Raw genomic sequence first — 19,285 nt, forward strand, 5'->3', positions numbered from 1 at the left:
TCTCACAGATATGAGGTCCTTGGCAACTGAATAAATTGGCAAGGCAGCTAAGCTTCGATGCTGAGTTCCAAACATCTGCTGAATGAATGGCTCAAAAAATGCCATTGAAAGTGTTATAGGCAAGTCGGTTATAATATGCTACCTGTTGCATGACTCACTGCCACTTACATGTGAGTGTACTGACAGCTGCTTTCTGAAATGTGTGGGAACAAAAGGAAATGAGCAAGGATAGAACACTTCATATCACAGTGTTATTGGCACTAGACATTTTGTTAATGTAAAAGGCAGTATAACACTTAGTTTTTTTGTTTTAAAGTGAAGTGAAGTAAGTTAAACCAATTTTTAAAAAAATTAAATGGCACTTCTATACATTTTACAATAATTCATTACTTAGTGACATCTGAAATGGAACTTGTAAGTTAATCAGTCGGATCAGTTTTCTCACTTGCCATTTAGATGTCGGTTGAGCTATCATCCAGTTCCCTAGCTGTTGTGCTCTTGGTTTCCTGACAACTGTCTTCCTCGCTGCTTTTCAAAGCAATTATTATTATTATTATTATTATTATTATTATTATTATTCTTTCAATCTCCAACTCAAAGAAAGTAACATGGCACTGGTATTCTTTCTCGATATTTTTTTTCCTTTGTATTCGCACACTCATTCATCATTCATACGATTGGTGTATCAGTTCTTTAAAAGCTGCAGTAGGAAACTGAAGACAAGGTTTGTGATTACTCTGTATTTTACTACATTCCAAATGATTTTTTGATTGTAATAGAACTTAACACAAGGTGTAACACAATAACTATTTCCAGTTTTCTGAAATAACAGAGGGCATGAACTTGAACATTTATCTTAATAAAGCAATGTCCAATAATGCATTTTTAAACTTGAACTGGGATGAAGAAAACTGTGTATTGTAATAATGGTGCTGGAAGGACTTCAAGGCAAAACGAGTATGAAATTCAGAGTGCACTCTTAGCAATGACACATCATGCAAGTGTGCTAGACACTGTTTTTCTTTCTATGAAATTTTTACAATTAAATACAATCAACATTGTGAATATATTTTTAAACGTTATTTCAATTTGTAGGCACTTCAATCTATTCTTTTTGACTGAGAACATGTGGAAATCAGAAATGCGAATGCAGATAATGTGATTGGAAAATATTTCATGTTTGAAGCAGATAATTTCTAACATGCAACTGAGCTTAGTGCTGTTAATAATGGCTTGATGATACACTTGTGTATACTACCAGAGCTATTGCACCATGGAAAACTGTTAGTCTGCTTGAATTCCACTGGCAATATCTCATTCAATATACAGTACCTTAGTATAAACTGCATTTGTGAACTTAGGTTTAGTGTTTGACATGAAATTATACACGGTGCAGTCACATTAACTGATCACTGCCTATGTTTGATGTTAACATGCAATAATCACTCACAGATGGCAGGCAGTTGCTATAGTAGTCGAGGGCACATAAAGCATGTTTGAGGGGGGGCGGGGGAGGGGGGGGATGAGGAAAAAAGTGCAATCATTGTCACATTGTGAAAACAGAGCAACTTATCTAACATCCAAGAAGGCATGATCATTGGCTTTCTAGCCAAGGGTGGAGGCATTTCCAAGATGGCTAAGTTTTTTAACTGTTAATGAGCTGCCGTGGTTGAAGTATACCATGCATGACCAAATGGCACTATCCAAAACTGGTGCCAAGGCAACTGTAGAGAACCACGAGCCATAGATGATGGGATGAACAATGGCTGCGGAGATGTATATGGGTGAACAGACATGCAACTGTTGCACAACTGACCGACTATATGAACCAAGAGGCTATCAACAGGGTCTCCTCAATGAGCATTCAGTAAACATTGCTGCATATGAGCCTCCACAGCAGGCACCTGGCTCAAGTACCACTGCTGACTGCTACTCATTGGTGGCAAAGGTTGGAATCTGCATGCCAATACTGCAACTGGATGTCCCCTGATTGGCAACAGGTGGGTTTTTCAGATGAATCATGTTTTATGTTCCATTGGCACACCCTGCAACAATCGTCAGGAGAGTTCAAACCAGAAGAGGGAGAATTATGGTCTGGGAAATGTTATCATGTCATTCCCTGGGTCATGTATCACCACAGGCTATCATTGGCACACCTACATGTATTTTGTTTTTCCTCAACACAATGGCATCCACAGGCTATCATTGGCACACCTACATGCATTTTGTTTTTCCTCAACACAATGGCATCTAGCAGCAGACAATGCAACATGTCACTCAGCTGATAATGTAGGTGCATGGTTCGAAGAGCAAGGGGGTGAGTTTACTGTACTCCTCTGGCCACCAAACTCCCCAGATTTAAACCCAATTGAGAACCTATGAGACCACTCGATCAGCCTGTTTGTAATATGGATCCTCAGTACCTTCAAGAACCTCACTGACACTCTTGCTGCATGCCCACATTGCAAAAGGTGATTATTCAGTTTTTTATAGGTGTTCACATTAATGTGACTTGGTAAAGTATTTATTTTTTGTTTCATTCCAATAAGCATTTTTTGTGTGTCTGCAACACACCCCAAGTTAGGCTATGTTTAAAATAACAATAAAATTGGACTGCTATATTTGGAGATGGGGCCAGTCCTGGCTCTCAGTGACCAACCAGAAGTCCTGTTAATCCTGCCACCAAACTTCACTAATCCCCACTATATCTAACTTAAACTTCTCCATTCCCCCTTTCCAATTTTCTAGCCTACCATCCCAATTAAGTGATCTAACATTCTACTCTCCAATCAATAGAATGTCAGTCCCCCACGATGACAACATCCACCAGAGTAGCCCTCACCCAGAGATCGCAATGGAGGACTGCTTTACCTGTGGAATATTTTACTCAAGAGGATGCCATCATTATTTAACCATACAGTAAAGTTGCATGTTCTTGGGAAAAGTAACAGATGTAATTTCCACTCGAAAAAATGGTTCAAATGGCTCTGAGCACTAGGGGACTTAACTTCTAAGGTCATCAGTCCCCTAGAACTTAGAACTACTTAAACCTAACCAACCTAAGGATATCGCACACATCCATGCCTGAGGCAGGATTCCAACCTGCGACCGTAGCGGTCACGCGGTCCCAGACTGAAGCGCCTAGAACCGCACGGCCACACCGGCCAGCACATCAAGGTCATGTTGGCTGATGTTACAAATGTCAGATCAGTCATCCATATAGTTGCCCCTGCAACAACTGAAATGACTGCTGCTCCTCTTCACGAACCACATGTTTGTCTGGGCTCTCCACAGATACCTCCTTGTTGCGGTTGAAGCTACTGTGTTGTTGAGGCATGTAAGCCAACCCATATTAGCTATATCTGTAGTTCATAGGAAATTATGTCAAATGAACATTTTCTTGAGTTGATGAGAAATGTTGGAAGAAAGGCATGGTACTCTTAAACAAGTTTCTGTTGCAGCTTTTTAGGCAGCCTCAAGGCAGTGAACTATCTTGGTATTGTACAGGAACCATGGGGCAGGGAACTATCTTGATATTGTAAAAGAACTACTGAGGTCATACCACCTTATGGGATGTAATATGTCACTTAAAAAACATTTCTTGAATGATCATTTGGACTTTTCCCTGGATAACCTTGATGCCATTAGAGATGAAAATGGAGAATTTCTGAAATGGAAAAATGCTATAAAAGTAATTGAACTAACAATATTATGAAATGGATACAATACTACTCGCCATTTGCTAGTCCCTTACTTCCACCCACATATCCCCTTCCCTTTTCCCACCCCAGCACTACACAGCCTTCTATTTACCCAATTAACTTTTTCCCTTCTCTACTCCCGCCCCTCTCCACAAACCTCCCAACTGTGTTTAACAGCCCTACCACCACATCCCTCCATCCTCCCATAAGCAGCTCTACACCTTCTCCACCCATACCCTGCTATCCCCTTCTCCCCCCCCCCCTGCCCCCACCACCCATGCCAGTTTGCTTCTCCTATCTGGCACAGCTGCTGTCTACAGTCTGGCCACGGCAGCCAGTGACAGTGGTCATGTGTGTGTGAGTTGTGCTCATTTGAATATGTGTGTGTTTACTTTGGAAGAAGGCCTTTTAGCTGAAAGCTTAAATGTACAGCAGCCTTTTCAATGTGTCTTTCTGCATCTCTCACTCACTCCTCTATATGGTGAGTAACATTCTATTCTTTCCATAATATTATTGTTGTCATTTCCTTCTAATCCTTCCATTAATTGCAATATCACAGTGTTGTCAAACTACTGCTGGTCCTTACTAAGCAGCATTTCTGAGGCAAAGTACTGTGGGAAATCTGGAAGAATATATATTTAGGTATGATTATTTACTTTTCTTTACTCCAATGTTTCTCATTTCTTTGATTCCTTTGCACAGTGATAGGCTTTTTGGCTGCTTGCATTCTGAAGTCTTGTTGCAAGAGGGTGTCATTTTACCAGATAGATACAGGGTGTTTCTATCTTCATTATATGAAAATAACCATTAATTATGAAAAAAGGTAAATAACCTGCAGAGATGTTTGATACAGCATTGAATGCAGTATATCTTCAAGTTTTATTTAAAAATGTCCAATGTGGATAACTTTTGTAACATGACAAATGTTCCATCTGTAATTAATTCCCTGACACATTTTATGAAGCAAGTCTTGATGTATGGTGCCAGCTGCATGCATTATCCATTGCCACAGCTCGTCACTGCTTCCCAGAAGTGGAGGAACAAACATTTTTCTTAAATGTAATGCCATACACAGAAGTCCATTGGGGTTAAATCAGGTGATTGTGCCGGCCAGAATATTGTTCCATCACATCCAATCCAAGTCAGCACATTCCTACAGAGACACGTGACAAGTACATGAGGATAATGTGGTGGTGTAGTGCGCCATCTTGCTGGAAAATAAATTCTGTGTCCATATCCTGTTGTAATTGTGGCATTCGATAATGTTCAAGAACACCAGATTAGATTAGATTAGATTAGATTAGATTAGATTAATACAAGTTCTATGGATCATGAATACGATATTTCGTAATGATGTGGAACGAGTCGAATTTTCCAATACATGACATAATTAGGTTAATTTAACAACATACTTAAGTTAATATAACAACTTTATTTTTTGTGTTTTTTTTGTTTTTCTTTATTTTTTATTTTTTTAAATATTTTTTTTCTTAATTTATATCTAAAAATTCCTCTATGGAGTAGAAGGAGTTGTCATTCAGAAATTCTTTTAATTTCTTCTTAAATACTAGTTGGTTATCTGTCAGACTTTTGATACTATTTGGTAAGTGACCAAAGACTTTAGTGCCAGTATAATTCACCCCTTTCTGTGCCAAAGTTAGATTTAATCTTGAATAGTGAAGATCATCCTTTCTCCTAGTATTGTAGTTATGCACACTGCTATTACTTTTGAATTGGGATTGGTTGTTAATAACAAATTTCATAAGAGAGTATATATACTGAGAAGTAACTGTGAATATCCCTAGATCCTTAAATAAATGTCTGCAGGATGATCTTGGGTGGACTCCAGCTATTATTCTGATTACACGCTTTTGTGCAATAAATACTTTATTCCTCAGTGATGAATTACCCCAAAATATGATGCCATATGAAAGCAATGAGTGAAAATAGGCGTAGTAAGCTAATTTACTAAGATGTTTATCACCAAAATTTGCAATGACCCTTATTGCATAAGTAGCTGAACTCAAACGTTTCAGCAGATCATCAATGTGTTTCTTCCAATTTAATCTCTCATCAATGGACACACCTAAAAATTTGCAATATTCTACCTTAGCTATATGCTTCTGATTAAGGTCTATATTTATTAATGGCGTCATACCATTCACTGTACGGAACTGTATGTACTGTGTCTTATCAAAATTCAGTGAGAGTCCGTTTACAAGGAACCACTTAGTAATTTTCTGAAAGACAGTATTGACAATTTCATCAGTTAATTCTTGTTTGTCAGGTGTGATTACTATACTTGTATCATCAGCAAAGAGAACTAACTTTGCCTCTTCATGAATATAGAATGGCAAGTCATTAATATATAATAAGAACAACAAAGGACCCAAGACTGACCCTTGTGGAACCCCATTCTTGATAGTTCCCCAGTTTGAGGAATGTGCTGATCTTTGCATGTTACGAGAACTACTTATTTCTACTTTCTGCACTCTTCCAGTTAGGTACGAATTAAACCATTTGAGCACTGTCCCACTCATGCCACAATACTTGAGCTTGTCTAGCAGAATTTCATGATTTACACAATCAAAAGCCTTTGAGAGATCACAAAAAATCCCAATGGGTGGTGTTCGGTTATTCAGATCATTCAAAATTTGACTGGTGAAAGCATATATGGCATTTTCTGTTGAAAAACCTTTCTGGAAACCAAACTGACATTTTGTTAGTACTTCATTTTTACAGATATGTGAAGCTACTCTTGAATACATTACTTTCTCAAAAATTTTGGATAAAGCTGTTAGAAGGGAGATTGGACGGTAATTGTTGACATCAGATCTATCCCCCTTTTTATGCAAAGGTATAACAATAGCATATTTCAGTCTATCAGGGAAAATGCCCTGTTCCAGAGAGCTATTACACAGGTGGCTGAGAATCTTACTTATCTGTTGACAACAAGCTTTTAGTATTTTGCTAGAAATGCCATCAATTCCATGTGAGTTTTTGCTTTTAAGCAAGTTTATTATTTTCCTAATTTCAGAGGGAGAAGTGGGTGAGATTTCAATTGTATCAAATTGCACAGGTATGGCCTCTTCCATTAACAGCCTAGCATCTTCTAATGAACACCTGGATCCTACTATATCCACAACATTTAGAAAATGATTATTAAAAATATTTTCAACTTCTGACTTTTTGTTCGTAAAGTTTTCATTCAATTTGATGGTAATACTGTCTTCCTCTGCTCTTGGTTGACCTGTTTCTCTTTCAATAATATTCCAAATTGTTTTAATTTTATTATCAGAGTTGCTGATTTCAGACATGATACACATACTCCTGGATTTTTTAATAACTTTTCTTAATATAACACAGTAGTTTTTATAATTTTTGATAGTTTCTGGGTCACTACTCTTTCTTGCTGTCAGATACATTTCCCTTTTCCGGTTACAAGATATTTTTATACCCTTAGTAAGCCATGGTTTGTTACAAGGTTTCTTACGAGTATATTTAACTATTTTCTTGGGGAAGCAGTTTTCAAATGCATTTACAAAAATGTCATGAAATAAATTATATTTTAAATTGGCATCAGGGTCACGGTACACCTCATCCCAGTCTAACTGCTGTAGGCTTTCCCTGAAATTTGCAATTGTTAAATCGTTGACTGAACGTACTACTTTGGAGGACTGTTTAGTATTGCTGAATGGAGCTATGTCATATATTGTAACTAGCTGTGCACCATGATCAGAAAGACCATTCTCAACAGGCTGAGCATTTATCTGGTTAAACTTATCTTGGTCTATAAAGAAGTTATCTATCAGTGAGCTGCTATCCTTTACCACCCGAGTAGGAAAATCAATAACGGGTGTCAAATTGAAAGAACCGAGTAATACTTCAAGGTCATTTTTCCTATTACCCTCTTTCAGAGAATCTACATTGATGTCCCCACAAACAATAATTTGCTTCCCCCTGTCTGACAGATAGCACAACAAGGAGTCCAAATTTTTCAGAAATAGATGAAAATTTCCTGATGGGGACCTATATACAGTTACAATTATAAATGTGCCTTTATTTAATTTAAGCTCACAGGCACATGCTTCTATATGTTTCTCTACACAAAACCTTTTTGTTTCTATACTTTTTGCACAATGATAACTTTTGACATATATGGCAACTCCTCCTTTCTCCATATTTTCTCTCATTACATGTGCAGAGAGCTTATATCCACTTACATTTACCTTATCCATATCAGTAACAATGTGATGCTCAGACAGGCATAGTATATCTACTTCATTCTCAGCTTCTAAATCTTCTAAACAAACCAGAAGCTCATCTACTTTATTCTTTAAATTCCCAATATTTTGATGAAATATACTTACATTATTTTTAATTATACTTTTATGAGAACCTTTCCTTATTCTAACATTTGCAGTACTCTCCTGTCTGTGTTTCTCATTGTGCTTAGGCCTAGTTCCAAGGTATGATATGCCAGTCATAGTTTACTGAGAAAGAAAGGAAAGGACCATAAATCTTGTTACAACATACAGCACAAAAAAAATTACCTTAGGCAAGTCCCATACATGGTCAATTATGTGACACTGTTTCTGTTCACCACATATGCGAACATTATGCCAATTTCCTTTACTGCAGGTATGTCACTGAACACAATTTTATTAACAAAATCATCTTCAGTTGCCATTTTGTTAAACATTTCTACACAAAACTCAACTTGTTTTTCTTTGTCACTTTCTCTTAAAGCTTGCAAAAGTTCCAATTTGTAGTGTTTGAATGACAGTGACAGGGTTTTCTGTTTTACCTTCAGCACTGTAACACTAGGCATATTCATGTCTCATAGATTTACTGCTGCATCACAGACTGCTGTCCGACCATGAACAGCATCCTATGTGATGTATAGCACAGCTTCGGTGAAATGACTGTACCAATTAATAAAGGTTTGTCTTTGAGGTGGTGGCTAGTGATATTTAGTCCTGAATTGTCTCTGATCTGTAGTAGCAGATTTGGATTCATGGAACCACAAGCAACACTGCACATGCTCTGCACCATTATATGACTCCATGATGACTGTTGAATTAGCTCATTTGCGCATGCCACAATATTATGTGCGAATAAAACTGAAGATATACTGCATTCAGTTCACTATCAAAGATTTCTGCAAGTTATTTACTCTTTTTCACAATTACACATTAATTTTGTAAAACTAATTTATAAAAATTCTGTATAATTCTTAAGCTGCTGTAAGAATTTGCAAACACAATTATTAAATGAAAACTGAGGTCAGTACAGAAATTCTTAAATTTGATCAGGATTCAGGGACCAACTATCTTCCAGAATATGTTCTTGTAATGGATTTTGTGTTTGTGTGTGTGTGTGTGTGTGTGTGTGTGTGTGTGTGTGTGTGTGTGTGTGTGTGTGTGTGGGTGTGTGAACAGTTATATCAAACAATTTCTCCATTTGCATCTTGTGAGTTACTGAAATGGATGCCATATGGAGTATTTCAGCATAGACCTTGTCTCCAATTGCTGTAATTTCCACATTGCAGGATGCTGAAACATCATAGGTATGTTCATTAATCAGTGCGCTGATGCAGTATGACGAAAAAAATTAGTAGTTCCACGGTCTGCCACCAGGTGAAAATAAGCTGCCTTGACAGAAGAATGGGACACATCCCCAAGGAAGCTGCCTTGACAGAAGAGTGGGACACATCCCCAAGGAAAACAGTTCGGTAGCCAGTGTGAATAACTGGTGAGTCCAATATCGACCTATATGTCGGGAGTCTGACCTGTGTCAGACATGAACATTACATATGTCTGTTACCCTGCTTTCCATATGACAAAATCTGTACCATTTTTTGTTGTAAATATACCACTCCATCTCTATTATGTATGTAATGTGTTTCAAGTTGTTCATCATTGCCTGTTATTGTCAAATGTCAAAAGTGTGTGAATTCCTATGGGACCAAACTGTTGAGGTCATCAGTCCCTAGACTTACACACTACTTAAACTAAATTCTGCTAAGGACAACACACACACACCCACGCCCGAGGGAGGATTCAAACCTCCGGCAGGAGCAGCCTCGCAGTCTGTGACATGGCGCCTCAAACTGCGCGACTACTACGCGCGACACCTGTTATTATTCTTGTCCAACAATGTCCCTGTTCCTTTGCAATTGTCAAGCAGTGCATTATTCTACACACATACGTGAGGCATAATTCAAAGGCCATATAGAAAACACAGGGGTAATATTTCAAGTCTACCTAAAAGTTGCAGAATTCAGTACTTACGAGAATGTGATATGACTGCTTCTCCTTCAGATCACTTATTTGCAAGACAGTTGTGGGTCCATCCATGAGAACATTGACTGCCAAAAATCCAGAACCTGGGCGCAACTTTTGCCTGCCAACAGCCTGCTCTATAGGTATACCTGTAACTGTCAACTGATGACATACTGGCTGTGGTGGTCCCAGCACAACCTCATTCCCTAAAATAAGGAATGGAAATTGATTATTAATCTCCATATATATCTAGATAGGAAATGATTACCTACCATAAAGGCATAATTTACAGAAACTACACATTTTCAAGCAGGAACAAATCAACTAATTTGATAAAAGGAGATATCAGAGTGTCTACAGCTGAATATGAGCAAAGTATTAAAGAGCTTTCCTCTGTATTAAGCAATGCTGTGGAAGATTTGTAAAACTGGTGGTATATTAAATGAATTATCCCACAATTAAAGTACAAGCTACTAAGCTACTGATAGTTTGTTTCCTACTGTTGCTAATATCAAAACACAACAATTCAAGATGTTGATTTTGGACCTATTTAAGAACAACTTTACGCAAATTTTTAAAGTATAAGAGTTAACCATCACATGAAGATCTAAACTGACAGTGTTTTAAGAAGAAAAATAAAACCAGTACTATGTGGTGCTTCTGTTAATATATCACTGTTTAATGTGTTGGCAATTTCTGTCACCATTCTCTCTTCTTCAGTTAATAAGAATCACATAGCTTTGGTAAACAAGACCAGAGGTAGGCATTCATTGGCAAGCAAACTGGTTTCCCGGACCACAGTGGAAACTAACTTGCTCAGGTGACAAGGTCCAGCCACATTCCAATTTAAAGTAGCATGTGGTGTTACCTCACAGTGCAAGCATGAAAAATACCTTTGCAGTAAGCAGTCACAGCTTGCTGTTAATGTCTAAATTTTACTGACAGTGAGAAAAAGAAAGGCGTGATAGTGCCAACAGAGTAAGCAAGTCAACGGTATGCACATTACGGAAGGAGGGACACAATGCTGAATAGAGCACGATTCAAGTATCTGCTGTAAAGCAGAGTAAGTAATATAAAAAAAATCTACTCACCAAGTGGCAGTAGGAGAACACACACACAAAAAGGTTTAACTTTCACAAGCTTTTGGAGCCAGGGGCTCCTTCTTCTGGCAGAAGAGTTGAAGGGGAAGCAAGAAGGGTGAAGGAAAAGGACTGGAGAGGTTTAGGAAAAGGGGTACAATTCAGAAAAGTCACCCAGAACCTCAGGTCAGGGAAGACTTACCAGGCAGTATGAGAAGGAAAGATTGATTGTTGGGGACAGTCCCCAACAATCAGTGTGTTCTTCTGCTGTCACTTGGTGAGTTGATTTTTTTATCTATCCATTTACATTATATTGTCAATAACCGATTGTTTTCATTATAATAAGTAATAGGCACACAATAAATATTTCATTGACCATAGAGATAAATGTGTTATCAAAGACAACAATTTCTGCAACTTTATGAATGATGCAAGGAAATACCATCTTTGCAAAAACTTCACAATTTTGTCACATGGAAATGGACTTCCAACTTAGCAAAAAAAAAAAAGTCTGAGAAAAAGTATTCCAGCTATACAGTTTTCGAGTACTTATATGAAATAGTCATTAGCAGACCAGAGAAAAAGTGATTTTTTTAAGGAAAGATGTAGCATCAGAATTAAAACAGCCAGTGATTAGTTTAGATGAACAGTGGATTCATAAATGCCACACTGTGAATAAATGTTGCAAAGTGACAGTGCGCAATGCCATTTTTTGTGAATGCAGAGTTTCACTTCTTGATCACTTCTCTTCTATGACTACAACGGAAAAATCGATTTTATCATACAGAAATGGACATAAAAAAATTAAATATATAGAGACATGGAAAGAGAAACTTTTGTCATTATTTAAGGTGTACAAACCTTCTCCTATTACTTCCAGTGACAAAATTTTGCAGGAAAATGCTTTCCTCCCTAGTGCCATCATACCATACAGACCTAAATCCTACAATACTACTCTGAAGTCTTGCAAAAACAAAGATCCTTACTCATAATGCATCAGGTATCTTGTGCTCTAAACCAAAAAATAACAGGAAATGGTTCCTGCTGCTAGTAAACAAATGATGTGTGTCATCTGGCCTAGAGCAAGCCACTCAATATAATGTTACCTAAGCAGATTGTGTGTCAATTCTGCTGATTTTATATTCAATCAGTTTTTCAGTTGACCACACAAGGCTGAGTGGACTTCCTTCAAGACCTCTCCACCACACAAAAATTTGAATTTGTCAACAGGAATCAAACCTGGGACCTTAGTATTACTACCTAAACATAATACCCATTAGATCACACAGTCAGTTTATATTTGTTACTGTGATATTAGCTTATACTCAGTGATGAATTCACGGGGTGGCCGGGGGGTGGGGGGGGGGAGTGTCCCCCCACCCCCACCCCTGCCCTGAAATTGGAAATTCCCCCGAAAAATTCATATCTATAGTTGTGGTGAAACATAAAAATTATCACCTGGTCTGTTAACTTGTATCGTTGTGACAAAATTTAAACTATGCCAGCTGCTGTTACTAACGAATTTTGGAGTCAACTATGGAGAAGTCGTGATGACAAGCAGTTTTTACAAGCAAAATGAATGTGTAAGACAATAGGTGGCAGCTGGGTACCTATAGTTTGGTTTCGTTACTTATCGGTTCGGTTTGGAACACTTAGCGTTGATTGTTCTGTTATTATTATTATTATTATTATTGATTATTCCCATTTAAAGAGAGCGTCTGAACTTCAATTCCTTTATGATGATTGTTTATGTTTTTTCTGAGACCAAATTTTCTTCATGTGTTCACTGTGTTGTTTCTTTCCCTCCACTGTCCATTTGCATCCTGGTCTCTTCTGTGATGATGTGTCAAATTTATGTTTTTTGATGATGTTCCTGAATTCAGTTCTATTTTCTGCATTGTTTACTGTTGTGTGTGCTTGTCTGAGGTCCTCTTTAATTTCTTTTATTCATTTTGTTTTCATTCATCCTGTGGATATGTCCATAGAACTGCATTCTTCTTTGCCTTATTGTATCCGTAATCTTGTCTGTGTATTTATATAATTCTGATGTTGGTCTCTTCTTCCAGATTCCTTGCTCTTGTATCAGGCCAAAAATTTTCCTGAGAATTTTCCTTTCTTTGATTTTAGATTGCCCACTTATTTGTGTTGTTTCAGATGCATACAGTGCCTCTGAAAGTACGACAGTGTCGTAGTGCAACAATTTTGTGTTAATGGATATGGACTTTTTGTTATAATAGTGCCACGTGAGTTTATATGCTCTCTGTAGTTTTTTTTTTTTTCTTTCCTCATTGGCCTTTAGGTTATTATTATTATTATTATTATTATTATTATTATTATTACTAGTATTAGTATTACTAGTATTAGTATTAGTATTACGGTAGTATTATTTCCAACACCAACAAATTAGCAGTTGCTGCATAATAAGTGTGCAGTAAATCTAAGCGTTGCAAGGTGTGTTGACAATGCCAATTGTGGAATAAGTCAGCCTCTCCTCTCTCATGTCTTCCCTCACCGCACCTCCAATCGGCCTAATGTGTAAGCTAATCCCTTAGCTACACAGCCCACCCTCGCTGTGAACTTTATTCTTATCCGCCACTCATATCTATACTTTATTTGCCCTTAGAATAAACCTGAGGTCGCAAAACACATCCCCAGGTATTGATACGGAATTGGAAGTAGCATCTGACATTATAAAAGATTGTTTTAATTTTTTTATTGCATTACTGGGAATATTTCCAAGATTTAATAGCAATATAGATTTTTCCTAACCAATGAATCCAAAGCTCAAACCAAATATTTGTGTACACTTGACAATGATTTTCGCAGTGTCACTGGGGATACACAATTTTTGCCTAAAGAAGCAGTACATTCCACCATGAGTGGTACTTTTGGCAATGCTGATCTACGAGTATAATCTAAGCTTTCATTGTTGTATAAAAACTCAATGCATTGTTGAAACTGTTGTAAGGTTGTAACAGCCAGTCGACAGGTTACTATGGAAGTGTAATGTGATTATGTAGTGTACTACGCGCAGTCTTCGTCGGTTTATAACATAAAAAGAAGTGTTAGTGCTGAAATACAATGTTGAAACAATAAACTTTGATTTCTTTCTTTTCTAATAAAAGACAGTGTATTGCAAAAGACAAAGACGAGTGTGAGTCTACTGAAAGAAGTGCTAGTGATTGTGACGATGAATTGCGTAGGTCTACCAAGTCTTCAGTTTCCCTTCCACAGTTTTCAAACAATAAATGTGCTATTTCTGGCCCATCCATAAACTGCAATTCTAAACAAAGTATTGAATGGAGATTAAGTATCAGCAAAAATGGGAGTGTAAGTACAATTGGTTGTACTTTGATCACGAGCGGGGTGGGGCTTCCTGCAAATTGTGTAAAATGTATTTAAAAAAGATATCGAAACTCTACAGAAAACAGGAGGAGTGTTTATTTCTGTACCTTTCACTAAATTTGGAAAAACTACTGGAAGCACAGGAAAACTAGAAGATTACTGTAGATTACAGGGCTTAAACGCTCCAATTCATGCACAGATATTTAAACAAAATGAAAATGAAAAAGCTTTAAACCGCCAAGCATTGTCATCATTAATTCAAAATCTGTATTTCCTTAGTAAGGAAGAAATACCCCGCACAACAACATATAAACCTCTAATTCGTAAGGTAGTACTAAAAAGCAACAATCATCTTGAAAAGTGGTTAAAATTTCAGAGTGAAAAGTCGACATATCTTAGTAAGTATACTGCGTCAGAATTGTTGACTTGTTTGGGAGAGTCTTTAGACTTTCAAGATGAAACATTTCTCCGTGACAAATATTTTTCATTAATGGCAGACGAAAGTGTCTTTAGTAGTTCGATATGTTGCACAGTCTCCATCGTTTGAAGTGAAGGAAAGGTTGTTATGCCTCGTTGAGTTGAAAAGCACTTCAGCTGAATCCATATTTACAGCAATTGATACTGAACTAAAGAAAAGAAAACTTTCTTACAACAGATTATTATCTTGTTCTTTCGACGGTGCTGCTAATTTTAGTGGTTCTATCTCAGGAGTCCATACTTGGTTGTCAGAGAGGAAGGGCCATAAGCTGTCATACATTCACTGTAGGGCACATGTTTTGTCAATTGCTGCCACCAACTCTAGGAATAAACACCCCATTATAAAACGCACATTACATGTTGTTAAAGACATTTAGGAACTTTTTCATGGTTCTTCCAAAGGAGAAAATGTTTTGCATGAAATTCAGTGTCCTTTAGAGCAACCAGTTTTAAAAACACCCAAACCTGTTGACATCCGATGGTTAAGTACCTATCACACAGTTCATGCTATTTTCCTAACCTACAAGTCCATTATAATGGCATGTGAACATATACAAAAGGACGGTGCAGATTTAACAAGTTTAGCTGGAGGAATCTTGTTAGAAATGATGAATTCTAATTTCATTGTAGATTTAGTGATTTTAGACGATATGTGAAATGTAATAAAATTTAAAAACTGCAGGAGGACGCAATAAAAGTTAAAGGTGTGCTATTCACGAACGTAGAGGAGCAGATTTAAGCTATGGAAAGTGCAAGGAAATTTGTTAAAAGTATGATTGATGAAATTGAGCAATGGTTTGATGAGAAGGCAATAAAAGTGATAGTTACTAAGTGCATATTTTGAAAGTTTTTAAAAATTTCTAGAGTTTAGTGATAATGATTGTAAAGACCTGTGCTTGATTTTGGGACTTACAAACACTGACACTGTTATTGCAGACTTGCATTCTTTTAGGTACATTGTTACTAATGAATTAGATGATACATCTTCTGATGCTTCTTTCATTCTGAGAGCTGACATCGGCTACGAAGCACTACGAACACTCGCTGAATGTGTATTGTGCATCCCCGTTTCAACCTGCAGTGTGCAAAGGTCATTTAGTACAATGGGCAGGGTAATGACAAAATTAAGGAATAGGATGGGTCAGGAAATGCTCCAAGTTTGTGTGAAGATTTCAACTGAAGGGGACGACAAGCCAACAGAAAGTTTTATTGATGACATCATCAAGAGATATGCTGTAAAAAAGCCTCAACGTATTAGTTTGATGTAAATGTGAGTTTTTTTTGCATGCAATAAAATTATTTTATTATTTAATATAATTAATTTAGGCTTAGCATAACAGCTTAGTACTGAACTTACATATTATTTAATTATATATTAGCTATTCATGAAAATTTTTAAATATTAATAGCACTGCTACGTCTTTAGAATGCTAACATTTAAATTTTAAGCCTATAACTTTGTCCCCCCGCCCCCCACCGTCAAGCTATATATTCCCCCCGGGGAAGGTGGCTGGATTCATCACTGCTTATACTGATGTAACATTATGAAACTTGGAAGGTCATGTGCCACATTACAAGAGAGTATGCAATAACTGTGGGAGGAAAGACAGTTCTACAAGCAAAGAAACTTAAAATGTAATAAAATCAGTTGGAATCGATTGAAACAAAGAATTGGTTTTGCCGTTTGCAACTGAAATAGCAGATAATGACTCAACTGACACAGCTGTGGAAGACTGGGGAAGGTAGTTTTAGAGACACAGCCAAGATGAGATACACTGTATGCACTGTTTCCGATTTTGGTATAAATACATAATTCATTCAGTGGTGCATAGATATGTACTAGGACAGTGCTCTACTTCTCAGACCACTGGAGTATAAGCATTTACTGCTTCTCCTCCCTGCTTCTTGGGCATAAACATGATGGTGCTGCCACCCTGGCCAAGTAACCAGTTTAATTTACCAAGCAATTTAAGTAATTTCTTTTTTCTTTTTAGTTTATTTATTTCAGTTTTTACGTTTAACTAGTGACACAATATTTTAAAATGTTATACAGAAATTCAAATATTTCATCTTCATCATAATTTGTGTTTTTGCATTAAATCAGTTTGGACTTTGGAACATTCCAGAAGAGAAGAGGCGCCATCACTGGTCACTGATCAAAGATGACCCAGAGGAAAAATATGAGAACACTGCTATACAATATGATGACACAAGTAAGTTCTTGCTCAATAATGTAAAATTAAAATCATATTGTTAGATCATTTAAAACCATATTGTCAGATCATCAAAGCATGTGTCTACTTTATACTGATTATACATCAACATTTTCTTATGAGTTTTACAAAATATTTCTCAACTCTGTGAGCACAACACAACAGGTTGTGGTTTTTAGCTTTCATGCTATTCTGACAATCCTAAAAAAATTCAATTTTATTTCACAACAAACAAAATTTACAGATGAGATCAGTTGAACAAATCATTAATTCACAGAGATAACCATTCTAATACTGCCCATTCACGCATGGCCCATTGAAAAATAGTGTATGAAATATATATTTTACGTAACTGGAGCAAAAATTTAATAAAAAATGCAGTACTAGTTACTGAGGTTAAATAAATTCTTCTTCTTCTTCTTATTTAGTGTGTCTATCTTATGACAAGTTTCAATTGGAGGCTCTCCATTGAGTCTTGTTTTTCCGTCATCTGTTTGTATGTTCATCCTCTTCTAATGTTAGCCATCATTCTAATTCTCTTCCTACCTCTTCCTCTCATCCTTTTCACTTTTCCCTCTATAACTGTTTGTTGCAGAAAATTCTTATGCAGTATATGGCCCAGCCAAGTTTTACCCCTCTTTCTGATCACTTCCAATAATCTTCTTTCTACCTGCACCTTCTTCATTACTTCCTCATTCTTAAGTCTGACAGTCCACTTCACCTTATGAAGAAGAATGGTTAATTCTTCATTATAGCCACATTTCAGAACTTTCTTAATATATTTCTCCTTTCTTTTTAACTCTTGGAAAAATCACCAGGATAATGCTGTGGAAGTTCATCCTTATACAGGTAGGCAGGCTTTGGCTGCTCCATGACAATGTTTCAAGCCTGCCATTTGGGTCAATCTTTAAGGTATTCTTCTCTTTCAAAAGCACTCTGTAGGGACCAGTATACAGAAGGTGTAACAGTCGTTGTACAGTATAATGTCTGAGCCACAACTGTGATCATGTAAGCAGATCTCTATGGATGAAAACATTTCTCTCTCAGTACTTGACAGGTGGACCTGAATGCAAACATTTCATATGGTACCTGAAGTGCCATGCAAACTCTGTTACTGTATGTGGAGTGGTCGACTGAATTGGTGCTGGAACAATGAGTTGTCCTGGTAACACACAACTGCTTGACACAGACTAGGTGAGCTGGCAAATACCGCAGATCCTCCTTTAGTATTGCGCACAGTCCTAACAATACCAACAGCAAGGCATCTGTCCACATTTACGAGTAACCCATCAATGCCACCTTTAGCATGTGATGGAACCATTCCACCATTTCATTACTGGTGATATGGTAGCTAGTAATGGGAAGGTAGTTGCAGCCGCACAGTTGAAGAAGCTCGTTAAACAGCTGTGACTCAATCTGGTGTCCGCAGTTAGTTTAACGATCTGAGGAATGCCAGACCTCGTAAACCATATATGCACCAATGTCTTTGTAACTCCTTCTGTGGATATGTGTGGTATGGTAACAGCTTCGGCCACCTCAAGAAATGATCCATTACAGTTACTAGATAGCAGTGACCATCTGAGAAGGGTAACGATCCTACTACGTCCACATGTATGTGTGAAAATCTTGCTTCTGGGGTTGCAAAATGTGCAGCCAGTTGTAAGGAATGTCTGCCAACTTTGGTGCACTAGCAACTTCGGCAAGAGTGTGCCAAATCACAGCAGTCCTTCTGGATTGTGGACCACACCACCTAGCTTGCCACTAACTTTGCTGTTGCTTGGATGCCCGGATGAGCCAAAATTCTGCGGGTATGTACAAGCATTGTTTGCTCGGGATGTGTCAGACCAGACACTCATGACACAATATGGAACAAAAATGTGTCATAACTACAAGGCTGTGTGTTCACTTTGGAGCAAGTTGTGCAGTACTGTGTCTTTTTGTTGCTTAGCCACTATCTCAGCTCACGGCACCGTCTGTAAGCTGGCACTATTTTGTGACAGGCAACCTGTGGCAATGCTGTTTCTACATGAAATGTGATGGACAAGAGTTGTAAATTGCATTATATAACCCACTTGCTTACACTGCCGATGTGAGCCATGATCTCTCAAACACTGGAAGAAGCAAATTAGTGGTTTGTGGTCAGTAAAAATTGTAAAATTTATTCCTTCCACACATAATAAAAAATG

General features: G+C 37.4%; 1 protein-coding gene across 1 annotated transcript in view; it reads right to left on the minus strand.

Annotated features, from left to right (window-relative positions):
* Positions 1 to 19,285, minus strand: part of LOC126251307 (intermembrane lipid transfer protein VPS13D) — a 520,493-nt gene that overhangs the window by 72,019 nt on the left and 429,189 nt on the right. The window contains 1 exon segment of the mRNA XM_049951633.1: positions 9,995 to 10,191. Coding sequence (XP_049807590.1) covers positions 9,995 to 10,191 — 197 coding nt within the window.

The sequence above is a fragment of the Schistocerca nitens genome, chromosome 4 (genome assembly GCF_023898315.1).
Source record: "Schistocerca nitens isolate TAMUIC-IGC-003100 chromosome 4, iqSchNite1.1, whole genome shotgun sequence".
NCBI lineage: Eukaryota > Metazoa > Arthropoda > Insecta > Orthoptera > Acrididae > Schistocerca > Schistocerca nitens.